General features: G+C 43.6%; 2 protein-coding genes and 2 non-coding genes across 5 annotated transcripts; all 4 read right to left on the minus strand.

Moving 5' to 3' along the window:
- Window positions 1–155: 155 nt before the first annotated feature.
- Window positions 156–1,478, minus strand: LOC9637766. The gene is made up of 2 exons (XM_024678223.1): window positions 553–1,478; window positions 156–459 (listed from the first exon to the last, which is right to left on the minus strand). The coding sequence occupies exons 1-2, from the start codon at window positions 1,468–1,470 to the stop codon at window positions 214–216; spliced, it is 1,164 nt and encodes a 387-aa protein (XP_024533991.1). The 5' UTR covers window positions 1,471–1,478; the 3' UTR covers window positions 156–213.
- A 5,858-nt stretch (window positions 1,479–7,336) lies between these two features.
- TRNAR-CCG lies at window positions 7,337–7,408 on the minus strand. Its single transcript has one exon. It is a non-coding gene; the product is annotated as a tRNA-Arg (tRNA).
- A 132-nt stretch (window positions 7,409–7,540) lies between these two features.
- On the minus strand, window positions 7,541–7,612 carry TRNAR-CCG. Its single transcript has one exon. It is a non-coding gene; the product is annotated as a tRNA-Arg (tRNA).
- Window positions 7,613–19,227: 11,615 nt separating this feature from the next.
- On the minus strand, window positions 19,228–22,628 carry LOC112347435 (pentatricopeptide repeat-containing protein At2g03380, mitochondrial-like). Of its 2 annotated transcripts, none has more exons than XM_024678289.1 (2): window positions 22,319–22,628; window positions 19,228–22,257 (listed from the first exon to the last, which is right to left on the minus strand). In XM_024678289.1, the coding sequence occupies exon 2, from the start codon at window positions 22,131–22,133 to the stop codon at window positions 19,287–19,289; it is 2,847 nt and encodes a 948-aa protein (XP_024534057.1). In that variant the 5' UTR covers window positions 22,134–22,257; window positions 22,319–22,628; the 3' UTR covers window positions 19,228–19,286. The 2 variants fall into 2 exon arrangements, with proteins under 2 accessions (XP_024534057.1, XP_024534058.1); XM_024678290.1 differs by lacking the exon at window positions 22,319–22,628 and having other exon boundaries at window positions 19,228–21,960; window positions 22,014–22,114.
- Between the last annotated feature and the right edge of the window lie 224 nt (window positions 22,629–22,852).

A 22,852-nucleotide genomic window follows, 5' to 3' on the forward strand; every position in this document is an offset into this window, starting at 1 on the left:
ATATTCATATATAGCATAGCCCTCAAACCTTACTTTTGTCAACTGTTTTAAATTTATCTAACAGTCAGATACTCTAATGCCTGATGGTAGGAACTTAGGAGGTATTGCATATTCATTGTTCAAGTAAAGGAACTCTCCTGTGGTTGTAGTACATAGAAAGAAATTTCACAGCCTTAAAATTTATAAGCAATGACATTCCAGTATATGCCATTTTCAGGTGACAATGGAGTTTACACCATCTGTGACTTCAAACTCGTGACAAAACTGGAACGCCTCTCTTCCCCACTCGGCCACTCGGAACAGTCGATTCTTTCCCACGAACCACAGCAGATGCATTTCCACCTCCAACTGGAACCTGAAATGGAGCGGAAATTTGGATCTCATGCTTGGGTGGAGATGCCACATGACGCCTGGAAAGCTTTCCACTTTGATTCCTGTGATTCCTCCTGGAAATGGGGTCTGGAAACAATAAAAAGTCAAATTCATTCGATCCATCCAAGAGAGAGAGAGAGAGAGAGAGAGAGAGAGATTGCTAGCTATGGAGGAGCGAACCTTAAGAGACTTGGTAGACAAGCTCAATCCAGAGTGTGGATTGTCAGCATTGTACCTCACCCCATTGTGGCTCCATCGCAAAAGCCTCCACTCAAACACCGCCGTGTTCCCGGACCCCATTTCATCCTCCACGCCCTCCCAATCCCCAGCACTGATCGTCTCCCTCTCCGTCGATTCTTCGAATCCCACCCCCCAGCTCCTCTCGCCACTGATCGACAGGGGCCCAAATCCAATCTGGACGCCGATCTTCTTACCACTGCTCCCTGTCCTCGTGCTAGCCCCGCTGCTAGATCCACCACCGCCTTCGGTCCTGGGCGTGTAGAGCGGGATCGCGACGGCGCTGGGATCGCCCAGCAGTGGCTCGATCGAGAATCTAATCCGGCAGGGGTAGAAGCCCAGCGCCGTCTCGTTCTTGAGCGCGTCCATGACGCTCACCGATAGGGTCTTGATGCGGAGCTCCACGTCCACATTGGCAGGGGTGATCCGGACGCTGGGCGCGATCACCAGTTTGATTGCCACGCGCTGTTCGCGGAGTTTGTGATGGATCGCGGCCGGGATCTGGATGCGTGGGTGGGGTTGGGGGGCCAGCTGGATGCAATGGCACGGGTGCCACGACGGTCCATCGCCATAGACGAGGCGGTAGTTTGGATGCCCGGCATTACGATTGCCCGAGGATTGTGTCGGTGCCGTGTACTCGATTTGGGGAATGGAAGCAGGGAAGAGGATAGAGGAAGGGGATCCAGCAGAAATCGTGGTCTTGGGCACGACGAAGAGGGATGGATCCTGGAGATTTTGAACATAGAAGTGTTCTTCTAGTATTTGCTTGGCCATTGCGAGTTGTGATGGATCCTCCCATGCCTCCGCGTCGCCCAGCTTCACATCCTTGCCGGATTGGCACAACTCCCGGAGCTCCTCCATGCAAAATAGCGAATGTACTTCAACCCTAATACGGAGGGTTAGTCACATAATGACCTTTGTTGCAGCTAAGTCAAAGTAAACTTTTATTTAACAGTGGAATTTGGAGTTGTGTTAGAAAGAAATGGGGGAGAGTTCTTGTTCGTCTTGCCTGAAGCAAGCTGTTCTTTTGTTGCAAGAGTTGTCCGAAAAAAAGCAAAATCTCAAGCCCGCTGTCAAGATCTTTGCTGACTGCCATTTCATCTGTTTGAAGCAGGGCGATGCCGATGGATTTCTGTGGAGTACCAAGCTTCTCCAAGGCGTCATCAATCACTTCTCAAGCGAAGATTTGGAGCCGGATAGTCTCTCGGTGTTTCTGCTGGAGTGCTTTGCAAACAGCCAGCAAGAAGAGGATCCACAGGCACTGGCAGCGTTTCATGTGGCAACACGCCATCAGGAAAAGGCACTGTTCACCTCTTGCCTTGATTCCGCAAGGTCAGATTTGCTGAGGTATCATGCTGCCATGGGCCTTGGATCAATCATTCATCAGGATGATGGAGAAGGCGCTCTAAAATGCTTCCAAGTTGCCAAATCCACAGCAGAAGCTCTGGATGTAGAGTACAGGGCCATAGCTTCGTACTGGATGATGAAGACTCTGTCACAGCTTGGTGAGCTTCAGGAAGCAAAGATCGCTCTCGATCAGGTGTTCACTGGATCGGTAATCTCGTCAGCTCTGGCTAGCATGATAAAAGCGAAGATCAAGCAGAAGGAAGGTGGCGATTGGAAAGAGGTGGTCTCTGTGTATGCCGAGGCTAGAAGAACACTAGCAAACTTTATGGTGAATCTCAAGGACAAGCTTGCGGAAAAGTTGGCGTCGTCCTGCTGCTCTACGTTGTTCCTCCTGAACCATGTCCGATATGACAGGTTCACCAAGTTCTTCATACTCACGTTGCCATCTCCAGATCTGGCAGCACTTGCGACTGCTACACCACTGAACGTCTGCTTTGCTGCCTACGACTTGTACAGGGAAGCCAGGTGCGAGATAGCAGAGCTCCAAGAGGGCCGGGTCGACGCGGAAGATGCAAGGTCCCACATCGAAGAAGGCATAGAAGTTATGTATGACAGATATGACGAGGTCTCAGTCACTGGCATTGATCCGCTCGTGCTTGGCCATCAGATTGCCTTGAAGATGGGTGACTTGGACAGCATTCACTGGGCCCAAGTGTTCATAAACGACTACCTTGGCCGTGAAACCAAAGGAGACACTCAGGCTATGCTCTCTCGGCTGATGGTATGTGTCGAGAAACACTCTAGAGACGGTGAAACTTACGGAGCTTGGACAGATTACTACATTGGAAGAGGAGGAGTATTGGACGGCAAGTTTTCCAAAGCACAGTATGGATTTCTGGAAAGGTCCCTGGAACAAGCAGAAACAGGAATGCTGCGTTACTTTGCTGCAACTGAACTAGGCAACGCATGCACTGACCAGAAAACAAGCCGAGAATATCTGGAGAGGGCGAAACGCTATGCTCTTCAAGCCAGTAACGAGGAGCTCATCCTGGACGCCATGGCCCGGCAGTTTGACGCTCTTATATCGCAGCAATTGTTCGAAATGGCAAATGGGATCGTCCAGGAACTCCGGAAGGTTACAGACAGAAGCTTCTCAAACTTGGTGGTGTTTGGACAAGGTGTTGTAGAACTCATGGAAGGACGTCTCAAGCGCGAATGGGGAGATGTTTCTGGTGCCGCTCTGCATTTTCAGAGGTCATGCCAACTTTTGGAACCCTTACAAACACCATACCCTGCAGCACTGGTCACGTATATCTGTAACAGAGACACCCCCTCTTTCTTTGGCAGGAATCGCTTACAGATGAGCTTTGGAGACGCTGTTGTCCTTCTCAAGGCGTGCAACGAGAACTTACAAATGGGCGCAGCTACTGGAATTACTTTGTATGATGAGGCAACGATGGAGCTGAAAGAGATTTTGAAGTTATTAATTAAGCTTGACGAAGAAGGAGACCTTGAGGAACAGGAATCACAGATTGGCCACTTGCTCCAAACTCTGACACGGGAGAATAGGGATGTCGAACTACATGGCCTGCAAATATATGAATCTAGACTTTGGATGAAGATGGCGGAGCTTGCGCATGCATATTCGATTAAACTGAGGATCTCTCCACCCCTATTGCTCGTCAATGAGTTCATGAGACAAGCTATCCAACTTGCTGAGCGCTCAATCTCTCCAAGTGTTACAGTCCCTTCAGTTCTTGTTAACCATGCTTGTCTGCTGTTTAAGATGGGCTTTACTACAGACTCCATCCAGAAAATCAAAGAGCTCCTCAGGTTCGTGGCATCTCTCTGTTTCTAAAGAGAAGGAAGCTCTAAGATTTATTTGTTCAGGTATTGGCTAAAAATGGATGGAATCTTCGGCTGTTTGAGCATAGGGAGGATCAACAATATAGAGTCACTCATGCTCTACTTTAAAGGACTCCAGATGTTCCTACTGGAAGCCAACGACATCAAGCAAGCACTGATCTGGTCTGATAGGAGCCATGCAAGAGACATGCTGTTTCTAGTCAGCAAAGAAGGGGATCGTGAGAACTCGATGGAGTTCGACATGGACGACGACAGAGCCTGGTCAGAAATTGAAGAAGTCTCCAAGATCATGGGAAAGGAAACAGCCATCTTGATTGTATCTAAGATTTCGATATCAACTTTCGACAACGTGGTTATCTATCTTCTACACAATGGGGAGCTTATCAACTACAGACACCAACGCGGCTTTCAAGCTTGCTCGCCATCGGATTTGCTGAAACTACTGAATCCTAACGACGTAGACAGTAACGACAGAGACAGTAACGACGTAGACAGTAACGACAGAGACAGTAACGACGTAGACAGTAACGACAGAGACAGTAACGACGTAGACAGTATTCTCAGGGATTACTACAAGATCATCATCGAGCCTTTTGAGTTGCAGCTAGAAAGTATCCAACCCAAGAAACTTGTTTTTGTTCCAAGCGAGGTAATCTATCTTTTTTTTCTTTTACTTGCAAACTCTGAAGAGCTGCGAAACTTGTAGGATATCTCCTTCGTTCCTTTCGGTGCCTTGATCGATGAAGACAACAACTACTTGATCCAGAGATATGCTGTAGCCACAGTTTCCTCGTTGAGGCTCTTGAACCATTGTGACAAGAGAAGACGGGCCCTACGGCAGCAGAAGCAGAAATCACAAACTTCGTCATCTCTGGTGGTTGGCAATCCCAGCAAAGATCTGGATTATGCAACGAAAGAAGCAGAGATGGTGGAGTCGTTTCTGAAGAGGGCCAACGCAGAGAGCGTCGTCAACTTGCTGTGCGAAGCTGATGCAACGAAAGATCTTGTGCTGCAGCAGCTTCCTGAAAGTGACTGGATTCACATCGCAAGCCACGGTACAGTTACCGCGGACTTTCCAGATGGAGCTCTGGTTTTCGCAGTGCCGGAAGAGCATCGAGACGACCTTGCAAAGTCAGCTCGATCTTCCGAGTTTGAGGAATGCCTCGTGAGAGCTCTCACAACAGCGTCGGTTTCGGACAGGCTCACAGGGGATGAAGTCGTAGAGCTTGCAGGACAGGGTCCGTTTCGAGCATCAGCCGCGATTCTCAGCGCCTGCAACTCAGGAATCGGGAGAGTGTTTGCCGAGGGAATCCTGGCGCTGCCGAGATCGTTCCACATCTCCGGAGTTCCGTCCGTGGTGATATCACTTTGGAGGGTGAATGACGAGTCCACTCAGGTGCTCATGGAGAAGATGTATGGTAATCTGGTGGAAGAAGGAATGGACATTGGGAGTGCTCTCCAAAAGGCTTCTGTGGAGATGATCGAGGAGATTTACAATGTGAGGCACTGGGCGGCGTTCTTCATCTCGGGTAGTCCCTTCACGACTCTCAAGATCCCTAAATTTTAAATTCTTTTCGTCCATTTTTCTAAGGGTACAGAGCTATTGGTTCCACGCAAGACCTTGGATTCGCACGCAGCTCTTGTTTGAAGCAACCTCGTGCCGGGCCACCTTTGCAACAGCATGTCAGTGGCGGCAACACTCTCTCTGATGCAGCGCTGGAGAGCATTTCGGATTCCATTGCGATACCAATGAGAAGCTATGGCCGAGCTTGCAGCCTAGGGTGCCTCACGTTTCATCGGAGAGAGATTCACAGTAGCTAACAAGAACGATATGAGAATCTCGGCTTTGCTCATGCTATCCTTGCATCTCCAAGGCGAACAAAGGTGCAGCAAGTCTCATCTTTAGAATGCCAGAGAGCAATTCTGGCTTGCTCATGGCAATTAGGGAGGCTCTCTTGGTTCTCTCTCGCTCCTAATGACCTGCTCTTCATGATCTACCAGTTGTTGAAGAGTTATATTTAGGGCAGATTCATCAAGGTTATTCCTAAAACACGAATAAAGATTTGCAATTCAGTTTTAAGAGATTTAGTTTGGAGAAAATATAAAGAGGAAGGGTTAATTAGGCTTCACCCCTTTCTTGAAGTGATTAATAATGTTTAAAGGTATTTAAAAGCATTTTTAAAGTGATATTAATGAGCAATGTTAGTAAAAGTTTTTTGTGAACTTTATTTAAAGTATTTTGGAGAACTTTGCTTGTAACTCACAATTAACCATTACCAAGAGGGTGTCATTAAATAATTTTTGTTTGTTTCTCTCACAGCTTGTTCCTAGGTGCAGCATAGGAATCTGTACAACACAACATCTTCTAGCCTCAGTTCTAGTGCTGGATCAAAGTGGATGGAATATAATTGTAAACCCAAATGAATCTTGAGGGTTAGGAACAGAGTGGCTGAGAACAATTTTCAATGAATAGGGTTTCTTGAATTTTATTGTGGGGAGACAAAGAATTGTGTGTAAGTCTGAGTGAGGGGTTTATTGGGTCTTTAGATCTGAAATTCTAGTTCTCCCATTGACTTCATGCTTCCACATTCTTGGAAGAGTTCACTACACAATTGACTATATGGTAGAATATCTGCTAGTGATATAAACCAATTAAGGTAAGTTCAACTATCCCCCTTTCCTACATGGTATATACAGATTTTCTTTTGGTATTTTTTAGTCACAAATTGATTTTCATGGGATATTGAGTGTGCAATATTCCCTCACAACAATTTTGGACAGTAGGACCTTGAATAGTTCCCTCATGGACTTGTGGCTTGAATTCATTTGAGGTTGAATGTCAGCTTGCTTGCATAGTCGATTGGCAAAGCAGGATGGACCTTATGCCAGGTTTCGTAAGGACTTGATTTGCAAGTACACAGCTTTCACTCAAGGAGATCAAGTAGTACATCATGGCAGGGCTTTGCCATGCAAGCAAGATGAAATGCAAGCATTGACAGAAGGTTTGCCATTCATGGGTGTTTTTGTGGATTGCTATGTCTCAGTGGATCATGATAACAAGGTGAGGAAGAAGTTTCTGTCCAGCAAAGAAGTTGATCACCAGCAAAGGACTTTGGTCGAGTGGCTGATAACTGATTTGGCACCTCACTGGAAGAGGAGAGCTGTGGGTGCTCTGGCAAAGCTAGCTTGACCCTGACAGATTCATCCTTGATGTATGGTATAGACCAGATGCAAGTTTGCACTAGTTGGTGTCTGATCTTCCAAAGGAGAGTGTTATTGGCCGCTGCTGATTTCCATTGGCAGAAGGAAGATGGAGATGCCTTGATATTCCTGACAGATTCATCCTTGATGTATGGTATAGACCAGATGCAAGTTTGCACTAGTTGGTGTCTGATCTTCCAAAGGAGAGTGTTATTGGCCGCTGCTGATTTCCATTGGCAGAAGGAAGATGGAGATGCCTTGATATTCAAGGATACATGGCCTCTCCTTTGTTGGTTGTGTTGGAAAATGGATCTGGACAGGCCGGGGATTGAACCCAGGACCTCCTACACCGGTGCCAGGTGCTCTACCACTGAGCTACCTGCCCTGGTTGTGTGCATGTTCAGCTTAGTTCTAACACTCCCCCCTAAGCTGAACACGCCACACATCCCTACCTGCCAGTCCATGCCTACCACAGGCCATCCAACCATAGCTCCGATACCATGTTGGAAAATGGATCTGGACAGGCCGGGGATTGAACCCAGGACCTCCTACACCGGTGCCAGGTGCTCTACCACTGAGCTACCTGCCCTGGTTGTGTGCATGTTCAGCTTAGTTCTAACAGGTTGGACTTGTGATGGTCAGGCATGGTTCCATTTTAGGGAGAAAAGATTGAAGTTTTTCACTATTTTGACTTGACTTTGGGACCAGTTTTGATGTACTCCCCAAGAACTTATATCCCCAAAAGCTGGCAACACTGCTGCGTCTACTTTGCAATTTTAATAGTGGAAAGTTGTCTATTTTTCATTGGCCATAGTTATGGTGCTGCAGCTGGTTGTGGCCATGGCTGCTGCCATTGCCATTGGCCCCTTGCTATTGGCTCTAGCCATGGTTGGTGTGGCTGTGCCATTGCAGATTGTGCTAAAAACATCACTCAAAGGTAAGGTTTTTCTTTTTACTTGATGTGGTTATTGTTGAGATTGTATTCTCCCATAGTCAGCATCACATTGAAAAGATGTAGTATATATATCTTTTTGTAGACAGTATTTATATAAATTTGCTACTATAAGTCTAAGTATACAGCTATGATGCCGTACTAATATTAGCGTAGTGGGATTTTGGTAGTTGTTAAATTGGTTTTAATCTAGACCACTCACTCATATATATAAGCTAAGGTTTTTGGGCTAATTGATATGCATATTTTCTATATTCCCTTTCCATATTCCATACACTCACATTGGTGGAGGTGAGGGGCACTTTTGATTATCCCTGAGGAGTGCTTAGATTTAGGATTTTTATTTAAATTTAGCTTTTGCATTGCCTAGATTTAGTTTTTTCCATTTCCTTTTTTTTGTTCTTTCCTTTCAGGATTTTGGTTTAAATTTAGCTTTTGTATTGTTTAGATCTCATTTTCCTTCTAGCTTTTTTCATTTCTCTTCTTTTTCTCTTTCCTTTTCATTTATTCATTTTTATGGCAGAGCAATAATCTCCTCTTCAGACTCTAGAGCAACAATTGGTGCAATTGCTTGATGCTATGTGATTGCAATTGAATAACCAAACTCAGTTGATGGCGGCATTCATAGCATATAGTACAGCTCTTTTTGCTCTTGGTGCTAGTCCTCGCATTCAGCCGGAGTTCTTTTGTGGGAATTTTAGGGATGATGTGTACTATTGATTTGATCACTTCATGGTGATTGCCACATATTATTCTTGGGATGATGCTCAATGTTTGCATGAGTTTCCCATGTATTTCCAAGGGATGGCACTACAATAGTACAATGGTTTGAGTACAGCCACTCATGGGGATTAGAGTATTTTCTCGGACGTTTTCAAACATGCATTTGGACATGCTGATGATTGTAATGATACGTTTCAACAATTGTATCATTTTCGTCAAGGGTTATCAGAGTCAGTGATGCAATTTAGCATTTGTTCCCGAAACCTTTTACTTTGTGTGGAGCTAAATATGTTGGAGTGTTTCAAGTTGGGAATGTTATGGCCAACACTTCATCAAGATCTTGTAAAACTTGTGTATGCACTTGCTCCAGCCACCTTTGATAATGCCTTTCGCTTGGCACAATATTATACCACTTTTCGCTACATGTCCTTTAGCTCCACTTCCTGTAAGAGATGGGTCTTACTCCAATGAAGATTGATGTTGCTACTGCTTGAATTCAAGGACAAGGGTGAAGACATGGTTGTGGCCATGATGTTTGCTATTGGGCATGTGATGAAGTTGGTCATACATATCAGCGTTGTTGGTGTTTTCCAGATTGGCGGCCTCCATTTCTTAGATGGAGACCTTGGCGTCAACAATGTCCTATTAGTATTGCTGTAGTGGAAGGTCTGGACATCGAGATGCATCTAAGAAAGCATGAGTCATGTGAGTAACAAAGGGATCTTGCCCAAATAAGTTAATGACCCTTCCATCTTTCTTTCAACAGTATCATCAAGGGGTTCACTCAGCACCAATTCATCTAGTATTTACTTTTTAAACTTGTTTTTATAACAAGAGGTCTTTTATTATTCTCTCTGTATTGGTTGATATAGGTTCAAGTTTATCTTTTATGCTGGACCTGTTACCACACATTGCTGTTTACATTTGCATCTTGCAATAGAGCCAATTTTCATTCTTTATAGCAACGGCCGTACATATGTATGTATATAGAATGAGGTAGATCTAGTTATGCATGTGGGCAATCTCGAGCTTGGGTTGCAGTCATTGCATATGGTGCCAAGTCAAGCTTTTAACCTCATCCTTGGTATGGATTGGTTGCAACATAAGTATGCCAAATGTGACTTTGCAGTTTCTCCCCTTTATCTCATACTTCATTATATTTCATCAATTCCTCTCATTTTTGTACTTCCTCATCCCTTTGTTTTTACCTTTGCTTCCATTACTTCCCATTACTTCCTCCTATGTTTTCGTCTTATTCCGCTCTTCTCTTTTCCAATCCTTCCGATAGTCTTTGTGTTGTAGTAGTTGACCAGCTTATGAAGGAGTATGCTGATCTCTTTGAATTTGACCTATCGTTTAGGGCTAATATTGCCACACATTATCTGATTCCCACCGGGGATGTTTATTCAATCAAAGTTTCTATTCATCATCAGTCACCCAAAGAGATCAAAATTTTACATGCAAACGTCAAAGATATGTTAGAAAAAGGGTGTTATTTGAAAGTCATGGAGTCCTTGGGCATGTGAACCTCATATTGTGATAAAGCCTGATGGAAGTATTTATTTCTGCATCAACTATCATCCATTAAATGAATTGACGATCCTTGATATGTACCCTCTTCCTCACATTGCTGATCTTTTGGATCGTCTAGGGAGAAATCGATGGTTTACCGAGTTAGATCTTGTTTTTAGGTACTGGCAAGTATCGATGGCCAAAGAAGATATTCCTAAGACTTTTTTTCATATACCGTTTGGTTTGTACGAGTACTTGGTGATGTTGTTTAGTTTGAACAATGCTCCAATGACTTTCTAGTAGATGATGGACAAGGTTCTTTATGATATGCCGGAGGTGATTGTTGACTTCATTGATGATATCTTGATCCACTCAGAGGGGACGTGGGAGGAATACATCTCTAATGTTCATAAAGTGTTGGATCAGCTACAAGATGTTGGTTTAAAGCTAAAGCAGTCGAAGTGCGTGTTTGGGTCTAAAGACATGACTTATCTTGGGTACTATATTTTTCGTGAGGGTTTGTAAGTTGATCATGAAAAACTTGTGGCTATTCTAAAGTTCCCTACTCCAAAGTGTGTGAATGATATGCAACGCTTCCTAGGCAATTTATAATATCTCAGTCATTTTGTGGGTCATTTTTTTTATTGCATTGCACCATTGCAAGCATTGTTAAAGTCATCAATGTCATTTTTCATTTGGTCTATAGACTGTGAAAAAGCGTTTATGGATCTCAAAGAGCTATTGATGACTCCTCCGGTTTTGGCATATCTTGACTACACTTGATCTTCCATTTTGCACGTGGATGCTTTTGATGTTGGTCTCGGAGATATGTTGATGCAAAAGAGCCCAAGTGTGTTTGGTCAACACCATCCCATTGCATATATCAGCTATACATTATAACAAGTGGAAGTGAATTACTCCATAATAAAGAAGGAGTGTTTAGTAGCAGTTTGGGGTTTTGAGAAACTTCATACATATCTATATAATTCTTAGATGTTACTAGAAGGTGATCATACTGCCATTACTTCATTATTGAAGCGCAAGAATTTAGTTAATCATACTGCTTGATGGGCTTTAAAGCTTTAGATATATGATTTTGATATTGTTTATTGCTCAAGGAGTTTTATAGCTAATGCTGATGCCCTTTCTCAAGCTCTTCTTCCTTCTTCACTCTTTTATCATATTTTAGATAAGCCTTTTATTTCGGTATTTGTGAATTTTCTAGACAAGGATTTTGTGCCATCGGTGGTTGTTATACTTAATATTCAGTGTTCACAAGATGCAAAGCAAGATCTACTTTCTCTTAATAAGGTTTGTGAGGTTTAAAAGATTGAGCCATGGATTTGAAGGCTTTAAAAATGGTTTAAGAATCATGCATCACTTGCTAATGACTTGTTATCCCGGCATTTATATTTTCAATATCGCCTTGAAGACAACTTTCTTTATTTTATGGGGATAGATCTTGATAATCATTTATGGCTAATGGTGTCTTCAATCTTTATTCTATAGTTTCTTTATGCTTACTATGATTCTTCTGTTTTATATGGGCATATGGGACATTGTCATATAACTAAGAAATTATGTAGGTATTTCTATTGGCCAGAGATGCGGTGTGATGTTATCTTGTATATGCGTAGTTGCCTTTGGTGCCAAGTTCGTAATACTCCCCTTCGTGCTGCAAAAAGTCAATTGGAGTCAATTGTAATTTCCCATCCATTTGAGTTGTTGGCATTTGATCTTATGGGACCTTTTCCACGATCGACTATTAGCAATGAATATGTTATTATTGCTTCTGACTACTTGACTCATTGGGTGGAAGTTGGTGCTCTTGCTAGCACCTTTGCAACTATTGTTGGATACTTCCTCTTCAATTGAGTGGTGTTCTAGCATTCTTGTCTGGAGCGGATTCTTTCAGATATGGTTGAGGCATTTCATGTTTTGACGTCTTGATTGGGGATACGCCACACTTTCACGAGTTCTTATCATCCACAATCAAACGGTTTGGTGGAATGGCTTGTTCGGACATTCAAAGGGATAATCGCGAATTACATGAACTTTCAACATTCAGATTGGGATGGTTATTTGCCATCTTTTCAATATGCATATGTCACAGGGGTGCAGAGTTCTATTGGTGTTTCACCATATAAACTTCTATATGGTCATGATCCAATATTACCAATGGAGCTAGGTTTACCTTCACGATTGCCACGAGCTGCTAATGCTAGATCGTAGGATCAGTATTTGACAAGAATTCTTCCACTTATCCAAGCAGAGTCTTAGATAGTGTACAAGTGGGATAACAATGGACCTACAACTCCCATCATTGTCCACCTATAGAGTACAAAGTGGATGATTTGGTGTTAATCTGTTTTCCCCATCTTACGATACATGGTTTATCTAAAGGGCTCCTTGCTTAGTGGAAAGGATCGTATCGAGTGTTGTGGCAAGTTGGACCACAAGTTTATGAGGTTTAGCATGACATCCAGTAAGATGATCCTCCAGAAATTATGCATGTGCAATGGTTGGAACACTTCGCATAAAGGGATCATGAACAATTAATACCACCTATAGATCTACTGATGCCTCCTCATGATATTTGTGAGACACAAAATCCTTAGGCCCCAAAGGGGAGCCAAAAGGGTGCCACGTGGTAGTGGTTGAGGCAAAATCCAAATGAGTGTAATACATTTGGACTAAAAGTTTTGACTCGAAAAGTTGAGAGCAAGAGTGGAACTCCCAACAAAATGCTCAAGGAACAAGCACAAAACGAGCTATAAGTGAGTCTCTAAAAGAGGGACACAAGAGCCAACACATGACATGTGGAAGTGTCTGAGATAGAGTTTAAGATGGACTTGAGATGGAGTCTGAGATAGACCCAAGATGGAACCGAGACCAAGATCGAGACCGAGTCCGAGACCGAGACCGAGTCCGAGTCCGAGATCAAGACCGAATACTAATACAGGTTATACCCATGTGTTGGGTGATGAAATAACCACTAGGAAGTCCAAGGCTAGAGTGAATATAGACTGACAAGTGGGGTAGCTTGGTGAAGTGTTTAAGAGCCGGCTCTAGTTCCCTCGGGAGATCGAATGGTCGATACTCCTAGTCCAAGCATGGGTGGCACTACCTACTTGGATACTTAGCATGGCTGAACGAAACTTCACTTTAAGCCCATGGCTAGAGCACCCAAAGGTAGAAGGTGGGGAGAGTACCCTTGATACTTGCATAGCACATGGTGTTCCAAAATGTTGTCCTAAAGTCCCAGACTATGGAAAGGGAGAGGAATAATCCTCTAGTGTAGTGACCAAGGATACAGTCATGTGGTGAGGAAGTCCCAAAAGACAGTGGGACTTAGTGGTCGGGCCTGTGAGCCTTGTCCCAGTGGCAGTGTTGGCAAACATAGCCATAGACAGAAAAGGGACTTGGTGGGGACTATAAAAGGGATATTGGGGAAGGTTGTGCTTTATATTTACAAGCATCCTAAGGGTGCTAAGGAGTGGATTTGGGATGACCACTCATGGATGGATGGCCCAGTCTTTGAGAGACAATACTGTGATGCCAGTGGTGTTGGACCATTGTATGGCAAAGGTGAATGAGCATGATTTTAGTATAACAAGCTGATATGTCGGTAGTACCTTTAGGTGTTGATCATGGGATTAGACACATGGAGCATTTAGACCAAATGCAAAGCTTGAGTGGCAAGGATGCCATTCCTGAAGCTAGCAAGCCCTAAATTTGGAATAGGACTCATGAAGGTTGTGTCGGAGGTGTGGTTAAGTGATTAAAATAAAATGGAAAATTTAGTCACTTACAATATTCTACCAAATCCCGGCCCATCTATAAGAGAACCCTAATGGTCTTTCATTATTCCGATGATGTGGGGTCCAAGTGTGCGGCTACGATCTTATATACTAATATTAGCGTAGTGGGATTTTAGTAGTTGTTAGATTGGTTTCAATCTGGACCACTTGCTCTTGTATATAAGCTAATATTTTTGGGCTAATTGATATGCACATTTTCTGTATTCCTTTTCCATATTCCATGCACTCACACCACAATAAAAATCATATATAGTTTTTCTTGAAAACCTAGAGTATTATTTTTATTAAAAACTATACAAGAACACTTTACTATAAACTAAATAATAAAATATATCTAAAGCCAGATATAGTAAAACTACAGTTTTATCATATTTGAAGTCTTATTCATTTAGCTTGCTATGAAGTTCTATCAAATGTGCATTGTAGTGCATGCTCTGCAGTGCTAGTAGCACTAATAGTCATACACTTCAAAAAGGTTTGTGATACTATGCAGCTCTAATCTCAAGATCTTGGATGTGGTTTTTGGGGTTGTTGCCAATACTCCAAACTTGGCAAGCTTGAATGTTTGGGAATTTTCTCCAAGGAATGGATGCTTGCATTGTGCACCTGAAGGATAACTTGATCAATCTGGCTCTCCATAGTCCATGCATGCTTGACAAATGATGTGAGAGACTGCAAGAAATGATGCTTGCTGAAGAGTGGGATTATCCTATAGCATTTTGAAGCACACACCCATATTGTGCAGCTCTGGTTGTTGAGTTTTGGAGTCCTTGACCAAGACATCAGCCCTCTCTAGCTAAGTTAACAAACAAGTTAACATCTAACCCTATTCTCAAGATATTGCTCAGCATTCATTAGGTTCAAATGCTTGAGGTGCATTTTGACTATAAGGTGGTGGTGCACCCAGAGACAGAGTCCCATACTGCCATATAACCAAAAAATGGCATGTGTTGTTTGTCCTGATACTATTCTATGTGGTGATTTGAAAGTCAATTCTAAATTCTCTTTTAATTTAATTAATCCTTTTGTGAGCCTTAGATTTTCCGAAGACTTTTATTTAGTGCAAAAAGTTTAGCTTTTGATCACAAGAGACTTTTCTGACATACTGCCTAGGGAGACTCTTGTACCTTGGAGGCTCTAGTAGACATCTCTCTCCTAGAGACAAATCCAAAGGCATTCTTTAGGAATTCTTGGCAAATGTGCAAATGTGCAGTGCTTGAGTAAAAGGCTAAAGATTCACTTTGAAATGAACAAGAGAGTGAACTCTAGGCCAACCTCCCAATCCTTAAGGCATTATGGCCTTAAATCCCACAGGTTGTAAAATATTCTTGGAATATTCCTGTGATTTATGTCATTCACCCCTCCCTCATGACCCAGCTATGAACAATAGCTTTGAGAAGCTAAACAAGCCTCACATGAAAGGCAAAGCAATATAACCATGGAGAAAAGATGTGCAAACGACAATACTAACATCATAATAAATGGCCATGAAGAAAAAAAAGCAATACAACTTTCTCTCATGACAACATGGTTATGGAAATAAGAGAATGAGAATAAACAAATGGCTCAAATCATATAGCAATATGGCTATAGAACTCAATTCTCCCTTCCCTAGGACTGTCATCAAAGTTATAACTAAAACTTAGAAACACTCTCTTCACATCATTCTCAGTTTCCCATATAGCCTCATCTATAGAATAACCATTCTACTGAACTAACAACTCCTTAGTTGTTTTTCAGTGTGTTTTCACCAATCTTTGAGCAAGAATATTGGCCGAACCAGCCTTCTTAGCATGAATCTCTAGAACCTGAATGATGGACTAATCCACGACATCACCAGAGTGTAAACATGTTTTGAGCTTGCTCACATGGAATATTGGATGAATCTTCAAACTAGTTGGCAAATCTAAAGTGTATGTAAGATCCCTCACACACTATAAAATTGTTCAAGACCCATAAAACAATGGAGACAACTTAGCACTACAACTTCCTTTCAGAGACCATTATGCATCCGACAACTTAAGGAAAATTTTCTCACCAACTTTGTACTCTTGATGATGATGATGCTCATCAGCCAATCTTTTGTCTTGATCTTGAGCTTGTCTCATATTCAACTTTGCCAACTCAAACTTATCTTGCATATACTCCAGGAAATCATAAGCATGCGGTACCCGAACCAAAGCTAAACTCAAACTCACGGGAGACTTAGGCTCATAGCCATACATTGCCATAAAGGGAGACATGCCAATAGCCAATCGATGAGTGCTATTGTGAGCAAATTGAAGCAAAGGCAAGTATTTCTCTTATACTCCCTATCGAGATAAGTTTCCCATAAAAGACCTCAATATATCTTTTAATAGCTAATTCATGTGCTCTATTTGCCCATTTGATTGTGGATGCTCACCACTACTATGCTCAACTTAGTCTCTAGCTTCTCAAAGATTGTTTACCAAAACTTGGATATAAACTTAGGATCCCGATCATTCACAATATCATCCAACAAACCATAGAGATTAAATAACTAGTCTACAAAAAACTAAGCAAGTTCATAAGCTTTTATCATTGTCTCCACAAAGAAGAAGTGAGCCATCTTCATCAAACGATCCACAACAACCCAAATAGCATCATTTCTTTAAAAAGTTTTGGGCAAACTAGTAATAAAATCCATTGAGATGCTATCTTATTTATGCTTGGGTACATGTAAAGGATGATAGAGGCCAACAAGCTTCTAATGATCAACTTTGACCACTTGGCAAGTCAAACAACTATATATGTACTTCTCAACATCTGATTTCATCCTAGGCCAAAAGAAATACCTCTTCACTAACATATACATTCTCAGTACTCTTGGATGCCCAACACTTGGCACATCATAACACTTAACTAAAATCCATTTGATGAATTTGTCAATATAAGGAAACCACCACATGTCCCTTCTTCACTAGGATTCTATCTTGTATCTCGAATGACGCAAACTTGTCACCCTTCAAATTTGTAGAAGCATCCCTCAATAAAACCTTCGCACAAATATCATTGATAAAGGAGTCGAAGTCAACAAACTCCTTAAGCTCATTCAAGAGATCATTGGATAGCTTTACGAATAAGATAGAATTGATCATCGTGGATAATGCATCAACTATCTTATTGTCACTTCTATGCTTGTATTGGATCTTAACAGACATTTCCTATAGAAACTCTTGCCAACAAGTAAGGTGGCCTCAAAGATCCTTTTGTTGACTGAAATACTAAAGAAACTGATAGTTTGAATCCATATAGAAGTCCAATTCATATAGATAATGTCACCATTCCTTCACAGTAGCAATCATAGTATACAACTCTTTGTCATGAATAGGCTAATTCCGTTGTGTGGCATCAAACTTATGGCTCATATACACAAGAGGATGCTCAACTTGAAGCAAGATGGCTCTAATAACAATATTATTTGCATCTGTCTCAACTATAAGAGGCTAGGAGTGAAAAATCCACTATAACAAATACTTGAGTTTTATCTATGATGGATCCCACCACATTCATATTTAGAATTCATTAACCCCTTCAAGATAATCTTTGCCTTAATATCTAGTCTTATGATAATGAAAACAATTACCCTCTACCTTGTCCTTCTTTTGTTGGTCCAAATGATATCTTTTGGCCTCATTACCATCTCCACTCTTCAAGCCACGACGAAACAATGGCTATTTCTTCCCCGAAGATGAAGTATTGGTGGGTTGGTTATCACATTGACTACCCTATAGACCATCCTATTGACTATAGTTGACCAAATTGATTGACAGTTTGGGTTAAAAGATCTGAGCCTTAGTGATATGAACGTTGTTGGAAAATCCTTCTTGACCTTTTATTACATATCTACTAAGCTCAAACCTTTGATAAAACATTGCACCTTTAGTAGTTTATTATAAGTGCCTATGAGACTAAAGCAAATATCACGAAACTTGCGGGCATACGCATCCAAAAACAAAGTCCTTTGTTGGATCTCTAACAATTGATTCACGAGATCAACCTCTTCAAACTTCTTGACAAATAAAGCACGGAAAACCCTTGTCAAATTAGTCCAAGAAGTTAGCTTTGGATTAACTTTGATGTAGTTCTTTCACCACGAAGAAGCATGGTTTATAAGCTTTGTTACAAAAAAATTAATCTTCACCTTATCTTCACAAGGATTGTGAAATCAACAACTTTCCCACAATTCTAACTAATAATCAACTTTTGATTATCACAAACATTTGGTGATGACTTCCATTCCATGATACCATAATCCTTGGCATGCATGACGTACCAATGGTAATCACAAACATGAGATTGATTCAACCCTTGAGGGTCTATGCGAAGCAAGAAATCCCTAATGAGATTAATAGAATTCTTAACCTCCTTTTTGTTGCTATGAATCTCAAAAATCTAGCGTCTTTGTTGCACAATAACATTATCAAGAGTCTCTTCCTCATCATCGTTAACACCGTACTCCTTATTAGGATCAATATTTTGCTCTCCCACCATCCCCAGTTGCTCCAATATTAATGAAACGAATAAAAGAACATACCCTAGGCCAAAGGCATTATGGCCTTAAATCCCACAAACTATAGAATATTCTTGGAGTATTTTTGTGGTTTGTATCACACTTAAACTTTGCAAGTTGCAGTGTTCCTGTATTGCAAGCTTGTATACCAAGAGGATATTCTGGGAATATTTTATGGCCCAAAGGGATTTAGGGCTCGAATGTTCACCATGAATCTTACATAAGAACATAGGGAGAAAAATATATGAAAAACTCATCACTATATCTTGACTTTGCTTGTGCACACTCTTGTTTTTCTATGGCTTCAATCTTATATGGTCTTGGCCTTGACCTGACTGCATCCTAACTATTGAATTTCCATATAAAAATTCTTGCTAATGTTTTGTAATATTCTTTAGTACCCAATTTATTATCTGGGTTGTTGAAATTTCTCAATCTCCTTTTAGCTTTATTATTTGTTTGCTGCTACTCAATGCCTTTGCACAAGCAAGCATTGCTTTGATCTAGCGCCTTAAATATCTAATGCATCCAACACTTCAATCATCCTAAACATTATAAAAGGGATTGCAATTAAGAGGTTTATTTTCCTCTTCATTATTGGCCTCATGGCTAGCAACCTAGGATCAAGAGGGCTTCAATACCATGAAAGCGGAGAGCAGGGAGGAAAGAATCATATATAGGTATATATACATTGCCTTGTGGGTACAACAAAAATGTCATCTTAATTTTTACGAAATTTGAAATTTTTGCCAAAACTCATGTAAATGTTAGACATAAGATCGTAAGCCGCTGAGTTCTCTGGATCCAACACCACCAGTGCCTCAAACGCAATCCTCCCATGCTTCACGTCCCTCCACTTGTGACAAGCCCCAAGCAGCACCATCCAAGCCATGCCACTCCTTGGTCTCGACTCCACCACCTCCAGTGCTTCCTCAAGCATCCTCGCTCGTCCCAGCAGATCCACCATGCAAACATAGTGCTCCTCGCTGGGCTTCACTCCATACCTGGACTCCATCGCTGCGAAGACACTCCTTCCTTTCTCGACAAGCCCCGCTCGGCTACAAACCGTAAGCACGCTCACGAAAGTCACGTGATTTGGTCCAAGGCCTTCATCGACCATAGCTCCAAATCTCTCAAACACCACCTTGGTATCGCCCACGCGACTGTATCCTGCTATCAGCGACGTCCAAGTTACCACGTCCCAGCTTCCTTGGCGAGAATCAAACACTAGCTGGGCTTCCTCGGTTCTCCCACACTTGCCATAAAAGTCCACCAGGCACGTCGCGAGAACTCCATCGCCCTCCAAGCCACGCCTGTAAATCTCCGAGTGGATCTCTTTCCCAGCTTGGAGAGACACAACCCTGGCACAAGCGGTGAGAGCAGCGGCCAGAGTTTGAGCGTCGGGGGTGTAATTCTTGTCGACCAGTTTGTAGAGCTCCAGTGCTATGTCGCCTTCTCCATCGTCGGCGTATCCCAGCATGAGCGTGCTCCACAAAACCAGGCCCAGATCTGGCATAGTGTCGAAAACTCGCCGAGCATCGCCCATGCTTCCACACTTGACGTAAAAGTCGATCAAGCTGCTAGCGACGAAGGTGTTTTTCAAGTCACCGGGACACTTTGCTGCTGCCTCCGAGTGTACCGCCATTCCTTTCTCGAGAGCTGCTAACTTGACAAAATTTCGATCGACTTGAATGCCATCTTCTTTCTCGGCCAGACCAATGCAGGCTTTCAGTGCTGCTACGATCGCTCGAGTGTCCGGGACACAGCCTTGTGGTCGCAAACCAGTAAAAGCCTCCAGTGCCAGAGCTTCTTCACCGTTTCGAGCGTAGCCAAGCACGAGTGACGTCCAAGAGACCAAGTGTTGTGGCGCAGCTCCTCCCAGGAAGACTCTCCGAGCCTCCTCCATGCTACCACAGTGCGCGTACATGTCGATCAAAGAGCTTGCCACGAAAACGTTCGAGTCGCAGCAGCACTTAACAGCCTGAGAGTGAACATCTCTTCCTCGCTCGAGAGCTGCAAACTTCTTCTTGCCATGGTTCCCAAGTTCTCGTTCTTTCCCGGCCAAGCCCGTGCATGCCTTCAAAGCCGCGACGAACGTCAACCAGTTCGGCACAGATCCTTGTGATTGCATCTCTCCAACCAAGTCCAGAGCTACTCCTTCCTCTCCATTCTCTGCGTGGCCGAGAGTCAGAGCAGTCCAGAGAACTACATCTCGACGGTGCCTTGGTATTCTGTCAAAAACCCTGCGAGCTTCCACCATGCTCCAACACTTCGCATACAAATCCACCAGAGAGCTCGCCACGAACACGTCCGTTTCCAAACCACGCTCGGCAACTTCAGCGTGGAGAACTGCTGCTACTTCCAACGATTTTCGCTTGACAAGCTTGCCATATATCTCGGTGCCTTCCTCTCTCGCTGCTTTCCCGGCACAGGCCTTCAACGCCGCAACGTAAGTCCGACAATCTGGTGTGCACCTTCGAGAATTCATGCACCGGAATAACTCGAGAGCAATCTCTTCCTCTCCATTGTCAGCATAGCCCAGCACCAAAGCCGTCCACAACACCGAGTCGTGCGAGACGATCCTGTCGAAAACTTTGCGAGCATCGAGCAAGCTCCCACATCTTGCATACATCTCCACCAGCGAGCTCGCCAGGAAAACATCCGCGTCGTAGTAAAACTGCGACACAGCCATCGCGTGAATGGCCATTCCCTTCTCCAAGCTTTGCGTCTTCACAACCTTTCCATCTATCTTCTGCCCGGTTTCCATCGCAGCCAGAGCAATGCAAGCTTTTACCACCGCCACGAGAGCCTGTCCGTTCGGAGAGCATCGCTGGAGTTGCATGCGTTGGAACAGCTCGAGGGCCAGCTCTGGCTCGCGGTTCTCGGAGTATCCCGCGATCAAAGTTGTCCACGACACAACATCCGGGCGCTGGATCCTCTCAAACACCTGGCGAGCGTCTTCGAGGCTTCCACACTTGAGAAACATATCGAGCGCTGCGTTTGCCACGAATATATCTTTGTCGGAGGAGCCACTCTCCACAGCCTGTACGTAAACCTCTCTTCCTTTTTCCAGAGCCGCCACCTTGACGAGCTTTTCTTGGCTCAGGAGCTTAAACTCTTCTTTCGCTGCTAGACTTGTGCACGCCCTGATAGCCGCAACGAAAGTTCGACAGTCCGGATCGCAGCCTTTGGATTTCATGGTGGCAAACAAGCTCAAAGCCACTTCGCCCTGACCATTCTCCGCATAACCAAGTATCAAAACCGTCCAGGAGACCAAACTGTGGCTCGGCATCCTCTGGAAGACCTGGAAGGCGTCAACCAGGCTCCCACACTTGGCATATACACTGATGAGCGTGTTTGGAAGCTTGATATCCAAGTCCTGGCATCCACCAAAACTGTCGACTTCCCTGTGAATTTCCCTGGCTTTCTCGAGCGATGCAAACCTTACCAAAACCTTGCCACTGGGACCATGAGCTTCTCTTGCTTCCTCCCTGGAAGCCAAGCAACTGCAAGCCTTTAGAGCAGCGACATAAGAGAGACAATTGGGAGAACATCCTTCTGGCCTCATCCTGGAGAAGAGATCGAGCGCGAGCTCTCCTTGATCGTTGTCGGCATAGCCCAGCACGAGTGCGTTCCAAGGGACCACATCGTCGTGCGGGAGTTTGTCGAAGATCTTGCGAGCGTCCGCGAGGCTGCCACATTTTGCGTACATGTTTACCAGAGTGGTGGCGACAAAGATGTTTGTTTCCATACCCGTTTGGATGGCATCAGCGTGAGCAGTTCTTCCATGCTCCAAGTTTTTGGCAGCGGAGCAATCTTTGAGCCGTGCAAGGAGCCGCGAGATTTTTGGATCGAACCTTGACGTGTTGGCACGCATCACTTGTGTGTAGACTTCCGCTCCTCACGAGGAGAATAGAAAGCAAGAAATGGTGAGTGGGTGGAAGAAAAGATTAGAACAGTTTAACTTACAGTTGGTGGAATGGGAGGAAATGCAAGTGATTGAAACCATCGACACATCTTGATCCACATTTGGTCCGTGGCACAAGACGCGCCTCTCTTGCCCCGACAAACCCTAAAACTTGCCAATCGTGCGCTCTTTCTAGGGCTTTTGATGGCGGGCGACGAGTCCCTGCTGCGCGATTGGATCGATCGGCGTCCAGACTACTCCACTCCTGCGAAGCGCAAGCTGGTGGAGGCAGTGGAGTCGCAGCTCTTGTTCTCTGTCAAGGATTTGAGGCAACCTCGTGCCAGGGCTCGATTACCGCCATGCCGAGATGTCAGCGGCGG

This window comes from Selaginella moellendorffii, unplaced genomic scaffold, assembly GCF_000143415.4.
Source record: "Selaginella moellendorffii unplaced genomic scaffold, v1.0 SELMOscaffold_21, whole genome shotgun sequence".
Classification (NCBI taxonomy): Eukaryota; Viridiplantae; Streptophyta; class Lycopodiopsida; order Selaginellales; family Selaginellaceae; genus Selaginella; species Selaginella moellendorffii.

Excerpts from the sequence above, each read along its gene's own strand:
- LOC9637766 (XM_024678223.1), bottom strand. The coding sequence starts at position 1,470 with ATGGAGGAGCTCCGGGAGTTGTGCCAATCCGGCAAGGATGTGAAGCTG. Across the intron at positions 460-552 it reads TGTCTACCAAGTCTCTTAAG|ACCCCATTTCCAGGAGGAAT; the intron begins GTTCGCTCCTCC and ends TATTGTTTCCAG.
- LOC112347435 (XM_024678289.1), bottom strand. The coding sequence starts at position 22,133 with ATGAGGCCAGAAGGATGTTCTCCCAATTGTCTCTCTTATGTCGCTGCT.